Source organism: Muntiacus reevesi, chromosome 2 (assembly GCF_963930625.1).
Source record: "Muntiacus reevesi chromosome 2, mMunRee1.1, whole genome shotgun sequence".
Lineage (NCBI taxonomy): Eukaryota > Metazoa > Chordata > Mammalia > Artiodactyla > Cervidae > Muntiacus > Muntiacus reevesi.
The window spans coordinates 16,510,133-16,531,345 of NC_089250.1; the positions used below are offsets into that span (position 1 = coordinate 16,510,133).

The following is a 21,213-nucleotide window of genomic DNA, read 5'->3' on the forward strand; positions in this document are numbered from 1 at the left end:
ATTTTCTGGCTCCTTACTATGAACTTGGTCTGAGTCCCAGCCACCTTTCATGCAGTCTGCCGCTAATTTTTCCTTTCTGTGGGAGATTGCAAGGTGCGTGTGAGTCTATGCTCTGGAGCTTCCTTGAGAGGGGTGGTGGGTGATCACGCCCGGAGGGAGACTGCAGCATACACAGCTTGGTTACCAGAAAGCCGGTACGCTCCCCTCAGCACTCCTCTTCCCAAATGCAGGACCTTCCTCAGCCTCTAGGCCCTCGCGAGTGTCGCGGGATCCCAGCCGCGCGGCTTGGCTTTGCGGGCCGCTGATCTGGATTGGCTCCAAGGGCTGGGCCCTGGCCAATCAGGAGTGTGGGTGTTGTCTAGGGGGCGGGTTTTCCCCCTGGCCTCTCTCCTCTAGCCTCTCACCTCCCCCGCGGTGGGTCAGCGCAGGAGCGACCTCCCTGCGGCCGCGGCCCGTGGACATTCCGCCCAGATCTCTGGGCCCCAGGGGCCTGTGGGACATGGCCTGGGCCGCTATGGCAGCAGCAAGACTGGGCCTCGGTCGGGCCGCTCCGCTCTTCCTCCGGCGCGGCTACCAGACAGAGAGGGGTGTCTATGGCTACCGGCCGAGGAAGCCCGAGAGCCGGGAGCCCGAGGGCGGCCTGGCGCGCCCCCCAGGTCAGGATGGGGCCTGGGCCGGTGGGCGTGGCGGCTGGGAAGTCAGGGGGTCTTATTTCTGGGCCGGGGGTGGGTGCTTTTGAGGGTTGGGACTTCTGGGGGCCTCAGTGTGCGAGCAGGCGGGTGGTGAGGAAGGAGAGGCCAGGGAGCAGAGAGGGACAAGCCTGCGTCTTGTCAGGGTCCGGGTCACAGAATGGTTCTGTGAACTCTTTTGTCTTTTCCATTCCCTGGTTATAAAACGTGTGAGAACTTAGCTGTTTAGGGAGGCGGGGCTGCAGGAAAAGTTCTAAGATAGCCTAGCTCCTGGAGTTCACCCAAGGATACACATTTTCCAGGGCTGTCTCCAAAACCGGAGTAGGAGGGATCTGTGGGGATCGCGATGGTGACTAGGGTGAAGAGGGCGTTGGTGTTCTTGAACCTCAGTATGGTATTTATTATCCATTCGTCTCTTCTGTCTAGCCTCTTTAGGAGTTTAAAACTCTTTGCTGAATTCAGAATTATGCTACTTGGGTTTTAATGGATTAGGAGACACGAATATCAGTTTTTGGAGGCTCAGTTGCATCCTCATGTACAAGAGACCAATTTTGAGTATTTGGTTTATGCTCCAAAATTATTGTATGTTTATTCATCCTCACAGAATAGAAGATAAACACAGATTGGTCGTTAGAGGAGGGTCACTTAGCATTTTTAATTTTTATGTGTAATTACTATTTGCTGTGCCACGTGGCTTATGAGATCTTAGTTCCCTGACCAGGGATTGAACACTGGCCCTGGACAGTGAGAGTCTGAAGTCCTAACCACTGAACCACCAGGGAGGTCCCATTTGATATCTTTGGTTCGGTTATTGGATTAACAATTAGGATCCCTTCATCATCTAAACACCTGACCTTTGAGTAGTAGATCACACACTGAAACCTCAATATTGTGTTCTTGATCTCAGGAGACGTTCAGAATAAAACTGATTTTTCTTTCTTGAGTGCAACAGGTTTCTTTAGGAACAGCATTTTGATCAGCTAGATGGCTAATCCCTTGAGACTAAGACTATATCTTATTTCACTTGACACATGGAGTATCTAATTTTGCATGTCAGTTTCCCTTAAACTGAAGTGTGCGTTCAGATCACTCTGAATGATGTTTAAAAAGCTAGTTCCCAGGCTGCCCTCCCTTGCCTCACCCTCATCCCAGTTCTCATTCAGTGGCCTGAGATGAGGTCCAGGAATTTGTATTTTTATGTCACACTAAGTGATTTTCTAGCAGGAGGTCTGTGGCCACCATGGCCAAACATCGTTATAGTCAATAAGGGATGTATATATAAGTTATGTTTGTCCAATAGAGCTTGGTCACACGTCTGTACATCCTTGCAAGGGAGATTGGAAAGCATAGTCTTTCTTCGGGGCAACCACCTTCCAGCTAAAAGTTATTTTGAAAGAGAAGAGGAAAAGGGATGTTGGAAAATAACTAGTATTACCACATTCAACCCCTTTGGCTATTTAAATACTCTAAGGTTTTCTTCCCACACAGAGAATGTATTCACAAACCCTACTGAAAATGAACACAAGGCAGCTCCCACGTCCAAGGTACAAAGAGAAATGGGAGGAGGTGTAGTCCAAGTTGTGGTGCTTTCCTCCTCCTCTTTGCCCTTCATCAGCTTCTTTCTTCATATGTTTATCTTGGCCAAGCAAGTATCAAGGCCAACATAGGATGAATACCTCATTTATTAAGGTTTTCACTGTAGTAAGTCTTCAAAGAGGTCTTGAATTTGCTTCTAGTGACCATTTTGGATGGCAGTGGTTTCAGGAGTTAAAATTTGACCCATGATATGTGTCCTTTGTAGTTGGCTATTAGTAAAAGAGCTTGTACTTTAACCTCTGTAAACCTCAGCTTCCAAGTAAGCTTGAGTTCTATTTATCAACAATCTTAAATTGAAATGGAGGTGGATTTCCATACACAAGGGCTTCCTTGGTGACTCAGATAGTAAAGAATCTGCCTGCCAATGCAGGAGACCTTGGTTTGATCCCTGGGTCGGGAAGATCCTCTGGAGAAGGGAATGGTTATCCACTCCAGTATTCTTGCCTGGAGAATATATATATACAGTCCATGGAATTCTTCAGGCCAGAATACTGGAGTGGGTAGCCTTTCCCTTTTCCAAGGGGATCTTCCCAATCCAGGGATTGAACCCAGGTCTCCCACATTGCAGGCAGATTCTTTACCAGCTGAGCCACCAGGAAAGCCCAAGGATACTGGAGTGGGTAGCCTATCCCTTGTCCAGCGGATCTTCCCGACCCAGGAATCGAATCGGGGTCTCCTGCATTGCAGGTGAATTCTTTACCAACTGAGCTATCAGGGAAGTACACTAAAGTACAAATAGTTCAAATTCCAACTTTGTGGTTACCTCTGTTACTTTCTGCAGGTCACGTAACCTGTTTGGGCTTCTGCTGACTCTTCCGCAGATAAAATGCTCATGTTTCAGCCTGGAAACTTGATGTTCAGAAAGTGGGACCAGAAAAATATACACTTGTCCAAATTTCAGCCTGGAGACGGGGCATAGAGCCTGTTACCCAAAATATGCACTTGTCTATATTTCAGCCCAGAAATTTGGGGCACAGAGCCTTCAGCCCAGAATATGCATTTGTCCATATGCATTTGTAAGGCACAACTGTTAAGGTACTTAGCTCCTGTATCATCCATAATGTGTGCCCTGAAGACCACCCCACACTTGGAGTCTCCAGAAGGGACTCATAGCACGTAGTGTATGGCTGGACTCCTGACTGAGGTTTAGTAGGTTTAGGTTCAATGAGGATGCACAGAAGGACAGCAGGTGTTCACACAAGCAGTCTAGGCACAGTTATTGCTAAATCGTGTCCAATTTTTTGCTACCCCATGGACTGTAGCACCCCAGGCTTCCCTGTGCTTTACCATCTCATGGAGTTTGCTTAGATTCATGTTCATTGAATTGGTGATGCTATGTAACCATCTCATCCTCTGTTGTCCTCTTCTTTTGCCTTCCATCTCTCCCAGCGTCAGGATCCTTTCCAGTGAGTCAGCTCTTCACATCAGGTGGCTAAAATGTTGGAGCTTTACCTTCAGCATCTGTCCAGTGGAGGACTCAGTGCTTCCATTGCCACAGGCACAGATTTAATTCCTAGTCAGAGAACTAAGATCCCACAAGCTTTGTGGCATGGCCCCCCAAAATATAAATAAATAAATAAAGAGCTCTATTGGATGTGTTCACTGTGGAAAACTTAGAAAATATGATAAGCAAGGAAAATTGGGAATTCTGACTTAAAATCATCACTAACTTTTTGGTCTATTTCCTTGATACATATGAAATACGTATGCAAATGAAGAGACATATATGAAGTATGTAGGTGCTAATATGCTAGATACACTTTGTAATGAAAATATATAGGTATAATACACACATTTTAACACAGCTCAGGCTCATATGATATATAGTGTCTTTTAGTCTTTTTTCTTCTAAACAAATTGGCACATCCAATAAGCATTCTCCTACAACATTATCTGATGATGATTTTTGGCCAGTGGGGATTAGTCGTCAGCACTGTGGCATGTCCCTCAGCTGACTGGGGTTTGTAGAGAGTGAGAGGACTAACAGGAGGGAAAGATCAGTGAGGAATGAGGAGACATTGACTCCACCCACCCTACTGGAGGGGCGTGGGTGTGGGTGATGAGTAATTGCACCATTTACTGGTGTCCTCAGGGGAAAACAGATTCCTGTGCAGACAGGAGTATAAGGAACGTTTAGGGAAGAGGTGAAGAATGTAGGGAGGTCTGTTAATCACGGAACGGATGGAATTCTAGATGTCACAGTGGAAGAATCTAGGAGGCAGAGAGGGAAGAGATACGGGTTGGGTCTGGAGGAAATGGCAACCCACTCCAGTATTCTTGCCTGGAAAATTACATGGACAGAGGAACCCGGCAGGTTACAGTCCATGGGGTCGAAAAGAGTCAGACACGATTGAGCACAGCAGCAGCAGCAGAAACCAGAGCAGTGAAATAAAGAGTCTGGGAGAAAACAGATGGTGAGGATGGGTGGAGGATGTGCCCCGAGGTAGGACGGGAAGAGGCCCCTCTCTCTTCAAGAATAGTAGGTGTTGTGTGTTCTTTGGGGTGAACGGCATCCTTTTGTGCCAACTCCCCCATCTGTGTTGTAGAGTATCACTAAAAGCTTGGATTTTCAGTGAGAAACTGAAGCAGTGATCTCATAACTAGATGTGGTTTGCTAAAGAGAATGTTTCACAAGAGGGCTTGTAGGGGACTTCCCCGGTTGTCCAGTAGTTAAGACTCTCTACTTCTAATGCAGGGGGCCCAGGTTTGATCCTTGATCAGGGACATAAGATCCCACATGTGGTGCGGGTGTGGTCAAAACATTAAAAAAAACAATAATAATATTTATTTATTTGTGTTTATTTTTACCTGTGCGGGGTCTTAGTTGCTCTGTGCAGGCTTTCTCTGGTTTCTGAGAGCAGATGCTACTGTCTACTTGCAGTGCTCAGACTTCTCACTGCGGTGGCTTTTCTGGTTGCAGGACACAGGCTCTAGGCGAGAGGGCTTCAGTAGTTGCAGCACTCAGGCTCAGGAGTTGTGGCGCAGGGGCTTAGTTGCTGCGAGGCATAAGGAATCTTCCTAGACCAGGAATCAAACCCACGTCCCCTGCATTGGCAGACAGATTCTTATCCACTGTGCCACCAGGAAGTCCAATAATAATTAATTTTTTTTTTTTTTAAAGAGGGCTAGTAAACTATGGTGAGAATGATGATGATAACCCTGTATATTTACGTTAACTTAACTCCACTAAGGATGTAATTTTGTAGATGATATTGAAAGTTGTGGTCTTGAAGGATTTTCTTCCAAATTTTAGAACGGCTTTCATGTGCAAAAGGGAAGAAAAGCAGCTTTTGGCTTAATATAAAGTCATCTAAGATTTAAAAAAAAATAATTAAGATAGAATTAGATTCATTGAAATATAGTGATTTCCCCTTTAAGAAGAGGTTGGAGAATTACTCATTTAAGGCTACTAATAGGATTTTGTTTTTTATTATGTAGTAATAAGATCATTTCTAAGGTCTTTTTCCTGGTCTGTGATTTCATGAGTCTATAAAGTGTGTACCTGGAGGACGTAAGGAAGGAAATGTAACATTGATTTTGCAATTTAAACTCTGTGTTTTTTATTTTTTTTTTAATTTTTTTCCCTGTTTTTTTTTTAATGTACAATATAAAAAACTCAAATAATAATTAAGAGGACTATAATTATCCATAATTAAAATTATAGCATTTTAACAGTTATTTTCAATTTGGGGTGTTTCCTTGTAAAATCTATCCATGTGCATAGTTATTTCCACAAATGTGTACCCATAATTCTGGTTCCTTCTGGTTATTTTTCAGTGACTTTTGCTCTCAGGAGACAAATTTAAGGAAATAAGTGTGTTTTCCTGGATTCTGCTAGTTTTTAATCCTGAAAACCACTGGCAGCAATGGTGGGTAGAACTGCGTGTTAAAAATGTCCAAAGCCACAAAGGCTTCTTTGAAAACTGATTTTGTGGTTTGTGGGCATTTCCTAAACTGTTGTTCTATTGTTGTTGTTGTTGTCGTTGTTTTTCCACCCAATCAGTGGACCATGGCCTTGCCAGGTTGGTGACGGTGTATTGTGAGCATGGGCATAAAGCTGCCAAAATCAACCCGCTCTTCAATGGTCAAGCCCTGCAGGAAAACGTGCCTGAAATCCAAGCCCTGCTGCAGACTCTGCAGGGACCCTTTAATACCACAGGTAAAGGTCATCAGCTGTCGACTGTCCATGTGTCAGCTAACTGCCAGTGAAGCGGGGCTCCTTTCTCCATTCTTGAAGAACTGCAGTCATGCCCGCTGGAGCTGAGGCTTCCATGGGTGTGAGGAGACAGTAAGGGGCACATTTGGACACTGTCTGGGAGAGTAGTGTTGAGGTTCTAGAACTGTCTTCCGACAGGGCCCATATCCTCTGTGTTCAAATCATATACACTTTGGGTACATAAAAAATTGCTTGGCATCACTAATCATCAGGGAAATGCAAATCAAAACCACAATGAGCCATCACCTCACAACTGTTAGAACGCTGTTGTCAAAAAGCCCCAGAGTTGGACGAACCACAAGGTCCTACTGTGCTATAGTACAGTTTATACCACAGTTTATCCTGTGGTAAACCATAATGGAAAGGAAAATGAAAGAGAGAGAGAGTGTGTGTGTGTGCGCATGTATATAAAACTGATCACTTTGTTAAAATTAACACAACAGTGTAGATCAAGTATTCTTCAGTTAAAAAACAAACAAAAACCAAAGATACAAGTGTCAGTGAGGATGCAGAGAGAAAAGGGAACTCTTGTCCACTCTTGGTAGGAATGCAAGTTGGTGCAGCCACTATGAAAAGCAGTAGGGAGGATCTTCAAAAAATTAAAAATAGAACTATTGTATGACCCAGCAATTCCATTTCTGGGTATAAATCTAACGGAACTGAAATCATGAAGTATCTGTACTCCCATGTTCATTGCAGCTTTGATCAGCCAATGTCAAAGATGTAACGCTTACTGTAAGAAACCATACGCAATATAAAGTAAATGTTGGCTTGTTAAATTCATGTTGTAGGTTTAGGCAAAAGACTGGTAATTGATTTGGTGCTGGGCCAGTCACATATTAGAAAACTTCCTTTTCTTTGGCTAAGGTTCAGGGAGATTTCCTTTTACCTTAGAATGTTGCATTGCTGTCAATATTAATTCACATTAAGACCAACTGAGCAATAATAGGCATTGCTTTATAGATATTGATAAGACTTGAACATTTTGATAGATAATTCAGATCAAGATAGAACATATGATTTATAGCTATAAAGCAGATGAATGACAAGTCCAAAATTCACTTTTAAAAGACTATAGAATCGAAATTTGGCATTAAAAATCATGGCTCTGTTTGGGGGAAGATTTTTATTTCCTCTTCTTTTAGTACTTTATGGCCTTTGACCATATTTTTAGTTTTGTCTTTAGAAAAATCTGGATAACCATTGATGATGACCCAAGTTATTTAGAATGAAATGCTCTGAATTGAGATAAGGATCTTGGTATGTTCTATATTTGTTTGACTATTCTTTAAAATGACCCTTTTGATTCCATTTCATAGGATTATTGAACATGGAGAAGGAGGAGGCCTCTCTTGAGGAAGTCGTCGCCTATCTCAACCAGATCTACTGTGGGCAGATTTCTATCGAAACCTCTCAGCTGCAGAGCCAGGAGGAGAAAGACTGGTTTGCCAAGCAGTTTGAGGAACTGAAGAAGGAGGCATTTACCACAGAAGAGCGAAAACACCTGTCAAAACTAATGTTAGAATCTCAGGTATAAAAGTAGCAGCTAACATCAAAGGAATTGTTCAGCTCTTTTTCTCCAAAGACATATAAATATTGAAGAGAGGGAGTTAAGACATGAACTCTCTGAATGTAGCCACAATTCCCCCATTTCCTCAACACAACAGACAGTGTAACACACACCACTTTATAATAAAGTAGATCTCCAACCGCCAGAGCTATTGGTTCTCCTCAGAGTCGATACTTTCTATGTATTTGTCTCTTCCCTTCATAAAAGACTGCAAAGTCCTTAAGATTTGATTCCTCTTTTAATTACCTGAAGGGATTAAAAAAGGAAAAAGGAATACATGTATATATATGGCTGAGTTCCTTCACCGTTCACCTTAAACTATCACAATATTGTTACTTGCTTATACCCCAATACAAAGAAAAAGTTTAAAAAACATTTTAAAAAGTTAAAATTTTTTTAAAGAGAAAGGAACTATACATGAAAGAGGCTCTCAGTATAGATTAATAGGATTGAATGTCCAGGACCGTGCTCAGGACTTGAGCCTATCAATATGACAAGACCGCTGCCCCCAGTAATGTTTGTGGGTGGACGGCTAGTTTGCGGCCCAGATGAAATACTGTAGAGCCCTGAACTAAAACCCAAGTCCTGGAAAAGGCTGGTATTCTGATGGGCTTCTATTCTACTGGGGTGAGTTCTTCTACCACTTGGGTTGTGTTCTCTGTGTCCTCACTGCTGCCTGGTGTCCTCGGCAGGGCTTTCTTGCCAGGCTCTGAGTGACTTCTGTTCATCTCTGGGGTCTGCACTGAATAGACCCTGTTGTAGCTGCTTGAAGCAGTGCGGGATCTCCTTAAATGTGTTTGACTTTGACCAATGTAGTCAGCTCTTCTGTAACTATTGTGTCTGATATGGTGTTCCACAGGAGTTTGACCACTTTTTGGCCACCAAGTTTGCCACAGTGAAGCGATACGGAGGCGAAGGAGCAGAAAGCATGATGGGCTTTTTCTACGAGCTGCTGAAAATGGCAGCTTACAGCGGGGTAACGGATGTTATTATTGGGATGCCCCATAGAGGGAGGCTGAACTTGCTGACAGGCCTTCTGCAGTTCCCTCCAGAGGTAAAAGGCTTTCTGTTTTTCCCGCCAGTGATGTGCAAATTGACTGAAACAGAGTAAAGTCGATGGTAATAATCGCTTTTAGAAAACCGACTAAGCATATGAACCATTGGTCCAGGAGACAGCTTTGTTAATTGATGAAAACTGATGCTGTTGGACCTGGTGTTTAGGTTGATTTTCCTATATCTCTTTACAGGAATTCTTTCTTCACTCAGGAAAGTTAAAAGTTAGTTTGTTTCCTAAGGATGATGCAAACAGATAAATTCTGTTTTTTGAAGCATGCTTTCCCTATTTCGTAGAAATCATTCAAACAAACACAAAGATCTGTTCAGTTCAATAAAATTTCATCTTCCAGAAAGTCATTTTTACCTTCTACTTATTTGCAGATTATAGTTAATAGATTGTATGAAACTAATAAAACATTGTTATCTCAAGAGATCCTCCAAAGTGAGTAATTTTATTGGTTATTGGATCTTTTGTATTCTTGTTCAGTCTGACTCAGATGCTCTGTAAATCTCGAAGCACTTGAGCTCAGGGCACAATATTCAATGACAGGGAATAGTCTGGTAAGTGTCTAATAAGGTTATGGCCATTATGCATGGGTAAACCTCACCGCTGTTCTTGGCCAAGAGATTAAAAACAATTATAAATGTTAGGTAGTTCCCTGGGGGTTCAGTGGTTAGGACTTGTTGCTTTCACTGCCAGGCTTGGGTTCAATCCTGGATCAGAGAACTAAGATCCCACAAGCCATGTGTTGCAGCAAAAACAACCCAAAAAACAAACAAAAAATATCACATGACCCAGAAACTCCACTCCTGGGTATATAGTTGAAGAAAACAAAAGCAGTAATTTGGAAAGATACATGCACCCCAATGTTCTTAGCAGTATTATTTATAATTGACAAGATACAGCAGCAACCTAAGTGTCCATCAACAGATAAACAAAGATGTGGCATACACACATACAATGGAATATAACTCAGACATAAAAAATAATGTAAATTTGCCATTTGCAACAATAGGAATGGATTTGCAAGGTTTTATGCTTAGTGAAGTAAGCCACACAAAGATGAATATTTCATGTTATCACTTATATGTGAAATCTAAAAAATAAAACAAACTAATAACTATAACAAAAAAGAAACAGACTCACAGAACAAACTAGTGGTTACCAGTGGGGAGAGGGAAAATGGAAGGGGTAATATAGGGATATGGGATTGAGGAATATAAACTACTTTGTAAAAAATAAATAAGCTAAAGGCTATATTGTAAAACACAGAGAATATAACCAATATTTTGGCTGTATTTCATGTTGGCTACAATATAGCCAATAGTAACTAAATGAAGTAAAATCTCTAAAAGTTTTGAATCACTAGGTTGTATACCTGAAATTTATATAATATTGTATATCAACTATACCTCAATCCAAAAAATTTTCTTAATTAAAAAATTACACATGATGTCATGTCTGGGGGCCAAGTTTTACCTTTTTTGTTAATACTTCAGTGTTTCTGATGCTAAGAGAACCATAATCAGCTTTGAAAACTCACCATAGAAACAACAGAATAAAATGATTGACAGATGGAGGTGTCCTCTGACACCTGCAGAAAATCTTAAACCAAAAATTGCATTCCTAAAATATCCCAGACAAAGAAGTTACTCAAAAGTACAGAAATGATTATCAATGACCATACTTGTGAACATCCGTTGGATCATAGAAAAAGCAAGCGAGTTCCAGAAAAACATCTACTTCTGCTGTATTGATTACACCAAAGCCTTTGACTGTGTGGATCACAACAAGCTGTGGAAAATTCTTAAAGAGATGGGAATACCAGACCACCTGACCTGCCTGCTGAGAAATCTGTATGCAGGTCAAGAAGCAACAGTTAGAACCAGACATGGAACAACAGACTGGTTCCAAATTGGGAAAGGAGTATGTCAAGGCTGTATATTGTCACCCTGTTTATTTAACTTATATGCAGAGTACATCATGTGAAATGCTGGACTGGAGGAAGCACAAACTGGAATCAAGATTGTTGGGAGGAATATCAATAACCTCAGATACGCAGATGACACCACCCTTATGGCAGAAAGTGAAGAAGAACTAAAGAACCTTTTGATGTGAGTGAAAGAGGAGAGTGAAAAAGCTGGCTTGAATCTAAACATTCAAAAAACTAAGATCATGGCATCTAGTCCCATCACTTCATGGCACATAGATACGGAAACAATGGAAACAGTGACAGACTTTATTTTTGGGGACTCCAAAATCACTGCAGATGGTGACTGCAGACATGAGATTAAAAGACGCTTGCTCCTTGGAAGAAAAACTATAACCAACCTAGACAGCATATTAAAAAGCAGAGACATTCCTTTGCCGACAATAGTCTGTCTAGTCAAAGCTATAGTTTTTCCAGGAGTCATGTATGGGTGTGAGAGTTGGGCCATAAAGAAAGCTGAGCACCAAAGAATTGATGCTTTTGAACTGTGCTGTTGGAGAAGACTCATGAGAGTCCCTTGGACTGCAAGGAGATCAAACCAGTCAATCCTAAAGGGAATCAACCCTGATACTGCAAGGAGATCAAACCAGTCAATCCTAAAGGGAATCAACCCTGAGTGTTCATTGGAAGGACTGATGCTGAAGCTGAAGCTCCACTACTTTGGCCAGCTGATGTGAAGAACTGACTCCTGAGAAAAGACCCTGATGCTGGGAAAGATTGAAGGCAGGAGGAGAAGGGGCCAACAGAGATTGAGATGGTTGGATGGCATCACTGACTTGATGGACATGAATTTGAGCAAGCTCCAGGAGTTGGTGATGGACAGGGAAGCCTGGCATGCTGCAGTTCATGGGTCGCAAAGAGTCAGATACGACTGAGCGACTGAAATGAACTGAACTGAACTGAAGCTTGTGAAAAACACATCTTTTCCTATCCTGTGAGTTTGTATGCTCCTATTTACAGTGAGGGCGATAAGAAGCTTTTGGGTCATTTAAACCATTTGGCCAATTGAGCATAATATAATGTCTTTGGTAGATAGTTTGATTTGAGACCCAGCTTTGTAGCCAAGGACCTTTAAACCACTGAAGTAATTTCTCTTGCTCATCCATTTTTTTTTTTTAAATTCTCAAACTCCTAATTTATCCATCCTCTTCCCTTTTAGTAACCATAAAATTGTTTTCTATGTCTGCACATCTGTTTCTGTTTTGTAAATAAGTTCTCCTGTTTTGGTTTTTTTTTCTGTCTGCTTTGCTCAACCTGTGGGATCTTAGTTCCCTGACAAGAGACTGAACATAGGCCCTCGGCGGTGAAAGCGCAGAATCCTAATCACTGGGCACCAGGGATTTCCTGTATCATTTCTTTAGATTGCACACACAAGTCTGTTGTCATTTTCTGTCTGATTTACTTCACTTAATATGATAATCTCTAGGTGTATCCATGTTGCTGTAAATGGCATTATTTCATTCTATTTTGTGGCTGAATAATATTCCATTATATACATACCACATTTTTTAATCCATTTATCTATCAATGGATACTTCGGTTGTTCCCATGTGTTGGCGATTGTAAATAGTGCTGCTGGTGGACACTGGGGTGCTTGTACTAATTAGAGTTTTCTCCAGATATAAGCCCAGGAGTGGACTGATAGATTGTATGGTAACTTGGATGCGAAGAGCTGACTCATTTGAAAAGACCCTGATGCTGGGAAAGATTGAGGGCAGGAGGAGAAGGGGACAACAGAGGATGAGATGGTTGGATGGCATCACCGACTCAATGGACATGAGTTTGGGTGAACTCTGGGAGTTCGTGATGGACAGGGAGGCCTGGCATGCTGCGGTTCACGGGGTCACGAAGAGTCAGAAATGACTGAGCGACTGAGCTGAACTGAACTGAACTGAATGGCAACTCTATTTTTAGTCTTTTAGTTTGTTCATTTTTAAAATGGATAGTGACACCTATCTCTTAGAAGAGTATGAAAATGAGATGACAGAACGTATGCAGAGAAGTCCTTTGAGAATGGCAAAATATAGTTTCTTTTTTTTAATTTTAAAAATCAATGATTTATTTATCAATTACCCATTATATTTTGTAAAGAGAACATATTTAGAATCTTTCATAGTACTTTGTTACTTTTCATCTTCAAAATATCCATACATTTTTCACAATTTTGAAACTAAAATGGTACCAGAACTTACATAGATGCTACAATCCGAGAATTGCAAAATAGTTTCTTAGATGCCACTTGAGCTAAGTAGTGGATGTCATCCTGTGACTAAATGGGATGAAGTTCTTATTTTCCTTTCCACCTTAAATGAGAATAATTCTTATTAGCAGTTCCTGTTAATAATTTAACAAGAATACTAATTCTTTTGGAAAATATATTCTAACAGGTGCAATTAAGAAAAAAATTTTGCTTATTGCAAGGCAGAGGTATCTTACTGTCTGCATCATGCTGGACTTGTCTTAATGTGTTAGAACTTCATTTGATGATGAACATCGCCAAATAGCTCTGTGCATTCGAGCAGTTACAAGTGTGTGCTTATCTTTAAATCATGCATGGTCACAATATATATACAACATGTGCATGAAGTTTTTTTTAGATTGTATGATTTAAACGAACCACCTCTTCCCATTTTTTCTTGTGTGTTTACTCGGCTTAGCTGATGTTCCGTAAAATGCAAGGCTTAAGTGAATTTCCGGAAAACGTCTCAGCCGTTGGCGATGTCCTGTCTCACCTAACGTCCTCGGTTGACCTGGACTTTGGTGCGCACCATCCCCTCCACGTGACTATGCTGCCCAACCCCTCACACCTGGAAGCTGTGAACCCTGTGGCAGTCGGGAAGACTCGGGGGAGGCAGCAGTCCAGGCGGGATGGGGACTACTCCCTGGACAGTTCAGCTCAGCCTGGGGACAAAGTCATCTGCTTACAGGTACTGGGAGCTTCAGGAAGTAAGGCCAGAGGTTGGGAATACTGGGAAGAAAGAATGTCCAGGTTGGTAGTTGTCATGGCAGTCCGAGTGGGGATTGGAAAAGAATTTCCAGAGTGCTGCAGAAAGGAGTGAGTTTACTAAGAACAAAGAGCAGAGACAATGTGGGCACTGGGAGCAGGGTTGGCTGTCACCTCCTGGCAGACCAGAGAGAGCCAATAGGACACTGTTAGAGCAGCTGACTGGCTCAAGGGAGAGCCCAGGCTTTTGTGGGTTAGTAGTCAGTTTTTATAGCCTCAAGACAAAATTCCTGCTGGAAGGGTGGTATTAGGTGATTGGTTAGAGCGCTATAATAGGGTGAGCATGGGGTGGGCATTTTTACCTAATTTGGGGTCAGGAAGCTTGCTGGTGATGATCAGGGGGGCTTTTGGCAATGGTTACAGAGGGGCTCAGTCAGCTTCGGAGGTGAGCTTGGTTCTGGGCTCAGTGTCTGTGGCCTTGGGATAGGATTCCACAGTTATCATGACAGGAGACAGTACATGTTCCAGACAAAACTAAGGTGAACTTTTGGGAAAAGAAGATTTGGGGGTTGTTTTAAAAAATTCATAGCAGATGTGAGTATCTGCTCACCAGTAATCTCAAGTCAACTGACTGTTTTATTTTTGACTGATCTTTTTAAAAATATTTTTTTAGCTAATTAAAAATATATTTATTTCTATTTATGTATTTGGCTGTGCTGGGTCTTATTACAGCATGTGGGATCTAGTTCCCTGACCAGGGATCAAACCCGGGCCCCCCAGTTTTGGGAGCACAGAGTCTCAGCCACTGGACCACCAGGGAAGCCCCTAGTTAATTTTTTTTTATTGGAGTATAGTTGATTTACAATATTGTGTTAATTTCTGCTGTACAGCAAAGTGAGTCAGTTACACATGTACATATATTTACTTTTTTTTAAGATTCCATTCTCATATAGATCATTGCAAAGTACTGAATAGTTTCCTATGCTATACAGTAGGTTCTTATTTGTTACCTACTTTAAATATAGTGGTGTGTATATGTCAATCTTGATCTCCCAATTTATCCTCCCCCCCCTCCAAACAAGGCAGCTGACTTTAGACAAAGGTCTTCACTGTATTTTTCCTTTCTTGAGTTATGAATTAATTAAGGGAGTATGGACTGACATAACTGCTGCTACTAAGAGGACAAATGTCATTACTTCCATGAAACCCTCATGGAAACCACACAGTGTCTGTCTCTCTAACAAGGCTGCAAGAGTCAGGATTTGTTTTGCTTGCTTGCTTGTTTGCTTTAAAATGAAAGTCTTTGGCATTAAGGCAGACAAGACAAATGATTAGTGTATTACTTCCTCCGCCCCCCACCTTTGGTAACTCAATAGGTATATTTTAGAGGTGTAGATTGTGGGTCACATTTTTCTTCTACAAGTATTCATTTAACATGAAACCTTTAACTCCTAGAGGATAATTAATCCTGGATATCAGTAACTGGGTCTTTAAACCCAATGAAAGCAGTTAAATCCACAAGGCAGTAGAATATTTGTCTACGTATACAAGTAACTGGGGGCTTCCCAGATGGCACTAGTAGTGAAGAATCTGACTGTCCATGTAGGAGACGTAACAGATACAAGTTCGATCTTGGAGTCAGGAAGATGCCCTAGAGGAGGGCATGGCAACCCACTCCAGTATTCATGCCTGGAGAATCCCATGGACAGAGGAGCTTGGCCGGCTATGGTCCATAAGGTTGCAAAGAGTCAGACACAACTGAATCCTTTGAGCATGTACAAATAACTACATTATCTTATTGTTAATTTTTCATGGGCCAGAAACTTGTAGTAAATAAATTGTTAGGTAAGCACATTTGAATTTGATTATGATATAGTATTTCTAAATAGAAATCTTCACATTGTTAGCCATACATTCTCTTCACCTTTCACTTGAATTCATGAGACTCTAACATAGTTCAGTTATTCACATTTTCCCAGTACATTAACCTGATGTTAAGACTGATTTCTGAAGTAAGAGGTGAACGTGGCATGTTCTTTAAACTGATGAGAAACTGCCCTCTTCTCTCTACTTCGTGTTCCCAAAACATTTTATCCTGCTATGTCTGCCAGTGTCTTGCCTCATTCAAGTTCAACATTCTAATTTATTGTGGAAACCTGAAATTTGGAGTCTACAAAATCATTCTGGGTGAGACTATAGATGATACTTTTGCTGTCTGTCATTCATCTTAGTCCTGGACCTGGTGGGATTGCATTGTCATTTGTTATCGACTGTGTGTGTCCATGCCCCTTACTGTATTTTATTGAGTGGTTTCTGCTGCCTCCAGAATTCTTTGGGGCTCATGGACCTGACTCCTCAAAGCTTTATGAGCAACCATGGAGTCTTTGGAGCTTCCCTTGTAGCTCAGTTGGTAACGAATCTGCCAGCAATGCAGGAGACCTGGGTTCAGTTCCTGGGTTGGGAAGATCCCCTGGAGAAGGAAATGGCAACCCACTCCAGTATTCTGGGGTATTCTGTCCTGGAGAATCCTATGGACAGAGGAGCCTGGCAGGCTATAGTCCATGGGGTTGCAAGAGTTGGACATGACTTAGTGACTAAACCACCACCACCATGGAATCTTTTTTCTTTTGATTTAAGAAAGGAAATAAAGTTAGCAGATGACATATGGCTTTAGCACCAAGAACCCTAAGACTGTGATAAAACGATGCAAGTTGTGAACAGACATTATGTTCTTAGCAGTGCCTCTTCTGTGAGACACCCATCTATCTTCCTTGCTTTACGGGTCTCCTTTTACGTCATTCACATCGTTACCACACAGAAGTCCCATCAGCCAGGAGGCCAAAGAGTGAGGGATTTTCAGATGCCTGGAACCCCATGACCCTTGTGGGCCAGCGTGTGGCTGAGGGCTGGACCTGATAGTGTAGCCTGGTGAGAAATAGCAAGGATTCTGGAACCATGAAAAGCTAAGTTCAGATCTTGGCTTTGCAGCCTTACAGCTTGCCCTTCAGGCTTCCCAGGTGGCGCTAGTGGTAAAGAAACCCACCTGCCAATGCAGGAGACATTAAGAGACATTGGTTGGAAAAATCTCTGGTTCGGAAAGATCCCTCAGAGGAGGGCTTGGCAACCCACTCCAGAATTCTTGCCTGGAGAATCCCATGGACACAGGAGCCTGGCGGGCAAGGTCCATAGGGTCACAAAGAGTCAGACACGACAGAAGTGATTTAGCATGCACAGCTTGGCCTTCTTGCTTGATTCTGTCCCATTGTTTCCCTAGATCTCAGAGGTCAAGGTAAGTGTGTTACATTTCCAGAGTGTTCTGAGAGTTAAATGAGAACTCAGTAAGTTCCTTAACCCTGGGGATGGGTTTGGCAGGGTGAGGAAATTAGTAGAAAAAATGGAGGCATCACAGAAGGTCTAGTCCTAGCCATGCGAAATACAAACTCTTTCTGAACCTTGATTTTCTCACCTGTAAAAGGAACAATAGAAATTCCCTTCCCAGGCCCCCCACGCATGGTAGATGAATGGGTTAATAGAGAAAATGTTTATAGTGTTGTGAAGGTAATGTAAGGGTATATTATTACTGTTTTTGGATGCTCCAAAATGTCAGCCATCTCTGTAGACCCCTATCTACGGGAAGGTGTGAGTTGGAGATTTCACCAAGGAAAACAGGGATTCCTTTCTTAACCAAAATGTTCTACTTGTATATACAAATTACTCTTTCAAGGACATTTTCACTGTCATTAAAAAAATTACCTTCCAAGGATTCTTTCTTCATTCGTATTTAAGTCTTTTATTTCTGGTACTAATTAGGGCCACAGTGGTTACCATATCAGATTAATTACAATGGACTGGTTCAAAATTGGGAAAAGAGTATGTCAAGGTTGTATTTTGTCACCCTGCATATTTAACTTATATGCAGAGTACATCATGTGAAATGCCGGGTTGGATAACTCACAAACTGGAATCAAGATTGCCGGGAGAAATATCAACAACCTCAGGTAAGCATATGATACCACTTTAATGGCAGAAAGTGAAGAGGAACTAAAATGTCTCTTGATGAAGATGAAAGAGGAGAGAGAAAAATCTGGCTTAAAACTCAACATTAAAAAAACAAAGATCATGGCATCCAGCCCTATCACTTCATGGCAAATAGATGGGAGAAAAAGTGGAAACAGTGTCATATTTCATATTCTTGGGCTCCAGAATTAATGTGGACAGTGACTGCAGCCACAAAATTAAAAGACTTTTGCTCCTTGGAAGAAAAACTACAATAAACCTAGACAGCATATTAAAAAGCAGAGACATCACTTTGCTGACCAAGTTCTGTATAGTCAAAGCTATGGTTTTTCCAGTAGTCATGGATGGATGTCAGAGTTGGACCATAAAGAAGGCTGAACACCAAAGAATTGATTCTTTTGAGCTGTGGTGCTGAAGAAGACTCTTGAGAGTCACTTGGACTGCAAGGAGATCAAACCAGTCATTTCTAAAGGAAATCAACCCTGAATATTCATTGGAAGAACTGGTGCTGAAGCCGAAACTCCAACACTTCAGCCATGTGATGCGAAGAGCTGACTCATTGGAAAAGACCCTGATGCTAGGAAAGATTGAGGGCAAGAGAAGGGGATGACAGAGAATGAGACAGTTGGATAGCATCACTGACTCAATGGACAAGAGTTTGAGCAAACTCAGGGAGATAGTGAAGGACAGGGAAGCCTGGCATGCTGCAGTCTATGGGTTGCAGAGAGTTGGACATGACTTAGGGAATGAACAAATTAATTTATTAACTTTTTTTGCCACACCAAGAGGCTTTTGGGATCTTAGCTTCCCCATCTAAGGGACTGAACCCAGGCCTCGGTAGTGAAAGCGCTGAGTCCTAATCACTGGACCGCTGGGTAATTTCCCGTATCAGGTCATTTTACCCTTTTTTTTCAGATCATGTTATTCTTTAGTTGAGCATTTTGGCTGTTTATTTGTTTTTTCTATTTTGCTTTATCAAAATTCCCTTTATTTTTTTTTAAATTATCAAAGATTATAATTTTACAATATTGAGAAATATAAAACAAAATATAATTATTGGAGGACAATTGCTCTACAATATTGTATTGACCTCTGCCACTCATCAACACAAATCAGCGACAGGTATACATACATATGTTACCTCCCTCCTGAACCCCTGCCCCATCACCCACCCCTCTAGGTTGTCAGAGAACACTGGCTTGAGCTCCCTGTTTTATACAGTAAATTCTCACTTGCTATCTATTTTACATGTGGTAATGTATATGTTTCCATGCTACTCTCTCCAATTATCCCTTATTATTTTACTTAATATCTTTTTAATTAAAATACATTTATTATATAATATCACATAAAATTTATGTGTACAACATACACCTTATTGATATAATAGCCTTCTATTTAGCATGAAGCCAGTGGCACTCATACTTTCCCCTAAGATCTACAATTCCCTCATTATTTGCTTTCAACTTTTCAAAAAAAATTGACTCCCTTTTCTATCACCTTCCATTTCCGAGTTTTTAAAAATTATTTATTGAAGTATAGTTAATTTACAGTATTGTGTTAATTTCTGCCATATAGCAAAGTGAGTTATGTATACACGTATATATACATTCTTTTAAAAATTCTTTTCCATTCTGGTTTATTCAGTTCAGTTCAGTTCAGTTCAGTAGCTCAATCATGTCCGACTCTTTGCGACCCCATGAATCGCAGCACGCCAGGCCTCCCTGTCCATCACCAACTCCCAGAATTTACTCAAACTCATGTCCATCAAGTCGATGATGCCATCTAGCCATCTCATCCTCTGTCATCCCCTTCTCCTCCTACCCCTAATCCCTCCCATCATCAGGGTCTTTTCCAATAAGTCAACTCTTCGCATGAGGTGGCCAAAGTACTGGAGTTTCAGCTTCAGCATCAGTCCTTCCAATGAACACTCAGGACTTATCTCCTTCAGGATGGACTGGTTGGATCTTCTTGCAGTCCAAGAGACTCTCAAGAGTCTTCTCCAACACCATAGTTCAAAAGCATCAATTTTTCGGTGCTCAGCTTTCTTCACAGTCCAACTCTCACATCCATACATGACCACTGGAAAAACCATAACCTTGACTAGACGGACCTTTTTTTGACAAAGTAATGTCTCTGCTTTTTAATATGCTCTCTAGGTTGGTCATAACTTTCCTTCCAAGTAGTAAGCGTCTTTTAATTTCATGGCTGCAATCGCCATCTGCAGTGGTTTCGGAGCCCCCAAAAATAAAGTCTGACACTGTTTCCACTGTTTCCCCATCTATTTGCCATGAAGTGATGGGACCAGATGCCATGATCTTAGTTTTCTGAATGTTGAGCTCTAAGCCAACTTTTTTCACTCTCCTCTTTCACTTTCATCAAGAGACTTTTTAGTTCCTCTTCACTTTCTGCCATAAGGGTGGTGTCATCTGCATATCTAAGGTTATTGATATTTCTCCCGGCAATCTGGATTCCAGCTTGTGCTTCTTCCAGCCCAGCGTTTCTCATGATGTACTCTGTATATTAGTTAAATAAGCAGGGTGACAATGTACAGCCTTGACATACTCCTTTTCCTATTTGGAACCAGTCTGTTGTTCCATGTCCAGTTCTAACTGTTGCTTCCTGACCTGCATATAGGTTTCTCAAGAGGTGGGTCAGGTGGTCTGGTATTCCCATCTCTTTCAGAATTTCCCACAGTTTCTTTTCACACAGTCAAAGGCTTTGGCATAGTCAATAAAGCAGAAATAGATGTTTTTCTGGAACTCTCTTGCTTTTTCGATGATCCAGCGGATGTTGGCAATTTGATCTCTGGTTCCTTTGCCTTTTCTAAAACCAGCTTGAACATCTGGAAGTTCAAGGTTCACATATTGTTGAAGCCTGGCTTGGAGAATTTTGAGCATTACTTTACTAGCGTGTGAGATGAGGGCAATTGTGCGGTAGTTTGAGCATTCTTTGGGGTTGCCTTTCTTTGGGATTGGAATGAACACTGACCTTTTCCAGTCCTATGGCCACTGCTGAGTTTTCCAAATTTGATGGCATATTGAGTGCAACACTTTCACAGCACCATCTTTTAGGATTTGAAATAGCTCAACTGGAATTCCATCACCTCCACTAGCTTTGTACATAGTGATGCT

The 21,213-nt window shown here is 41.6% G+C and overlaps 1 protein-coding gene across 2 annotated transcripts in view; it reads left to right on the forward strand.

The window, feature by feature from the left end:
- Positions 1 to 402: 402 nt before the first annotated feature.
- The window catches only part of DHTKD1 (dehydrogenase E1 and transketolase domain containing 1), a 41,838-nt gene continuing 21,027 nt past the window's right edge, over positions 403 to 21,213 (forward strand). The window contains exons 1-6 of one of the 2 annotated variants that reach the window (XM_065920982.1): positions 524 to 656; positions 6,063 to 6,154; positions 6,289 to 6,444; positions 7,821 to 8,032; positions 8,931 to 9,125; positions 13,776 to 14,045. In XM_065920982.1, the coding sequence (XP_065777054.1) occupies positions 7,832 to 8,032; positions 8,931 to 9,125; positions 13,776 to 14,045 (666 nt within the window). In that variant the 5' untranslated portion in view covers positions 524 to 656; positions 6,063 to 6,154; positions 6,289 to 6,444; positions 7,821 to 7,831. Of the gene's footprint in view, positions 657 to 6,062; positions 6,155 to 6,288; positions 6,445 to 7,820; positions 8,033 to 8,930; positions 9,126 to 13,775; positions 14,046 to 21,213 lie in introns of both variants that reach the window. The other variant, XM_065920981.1, reaches the window with a different exon arrangement.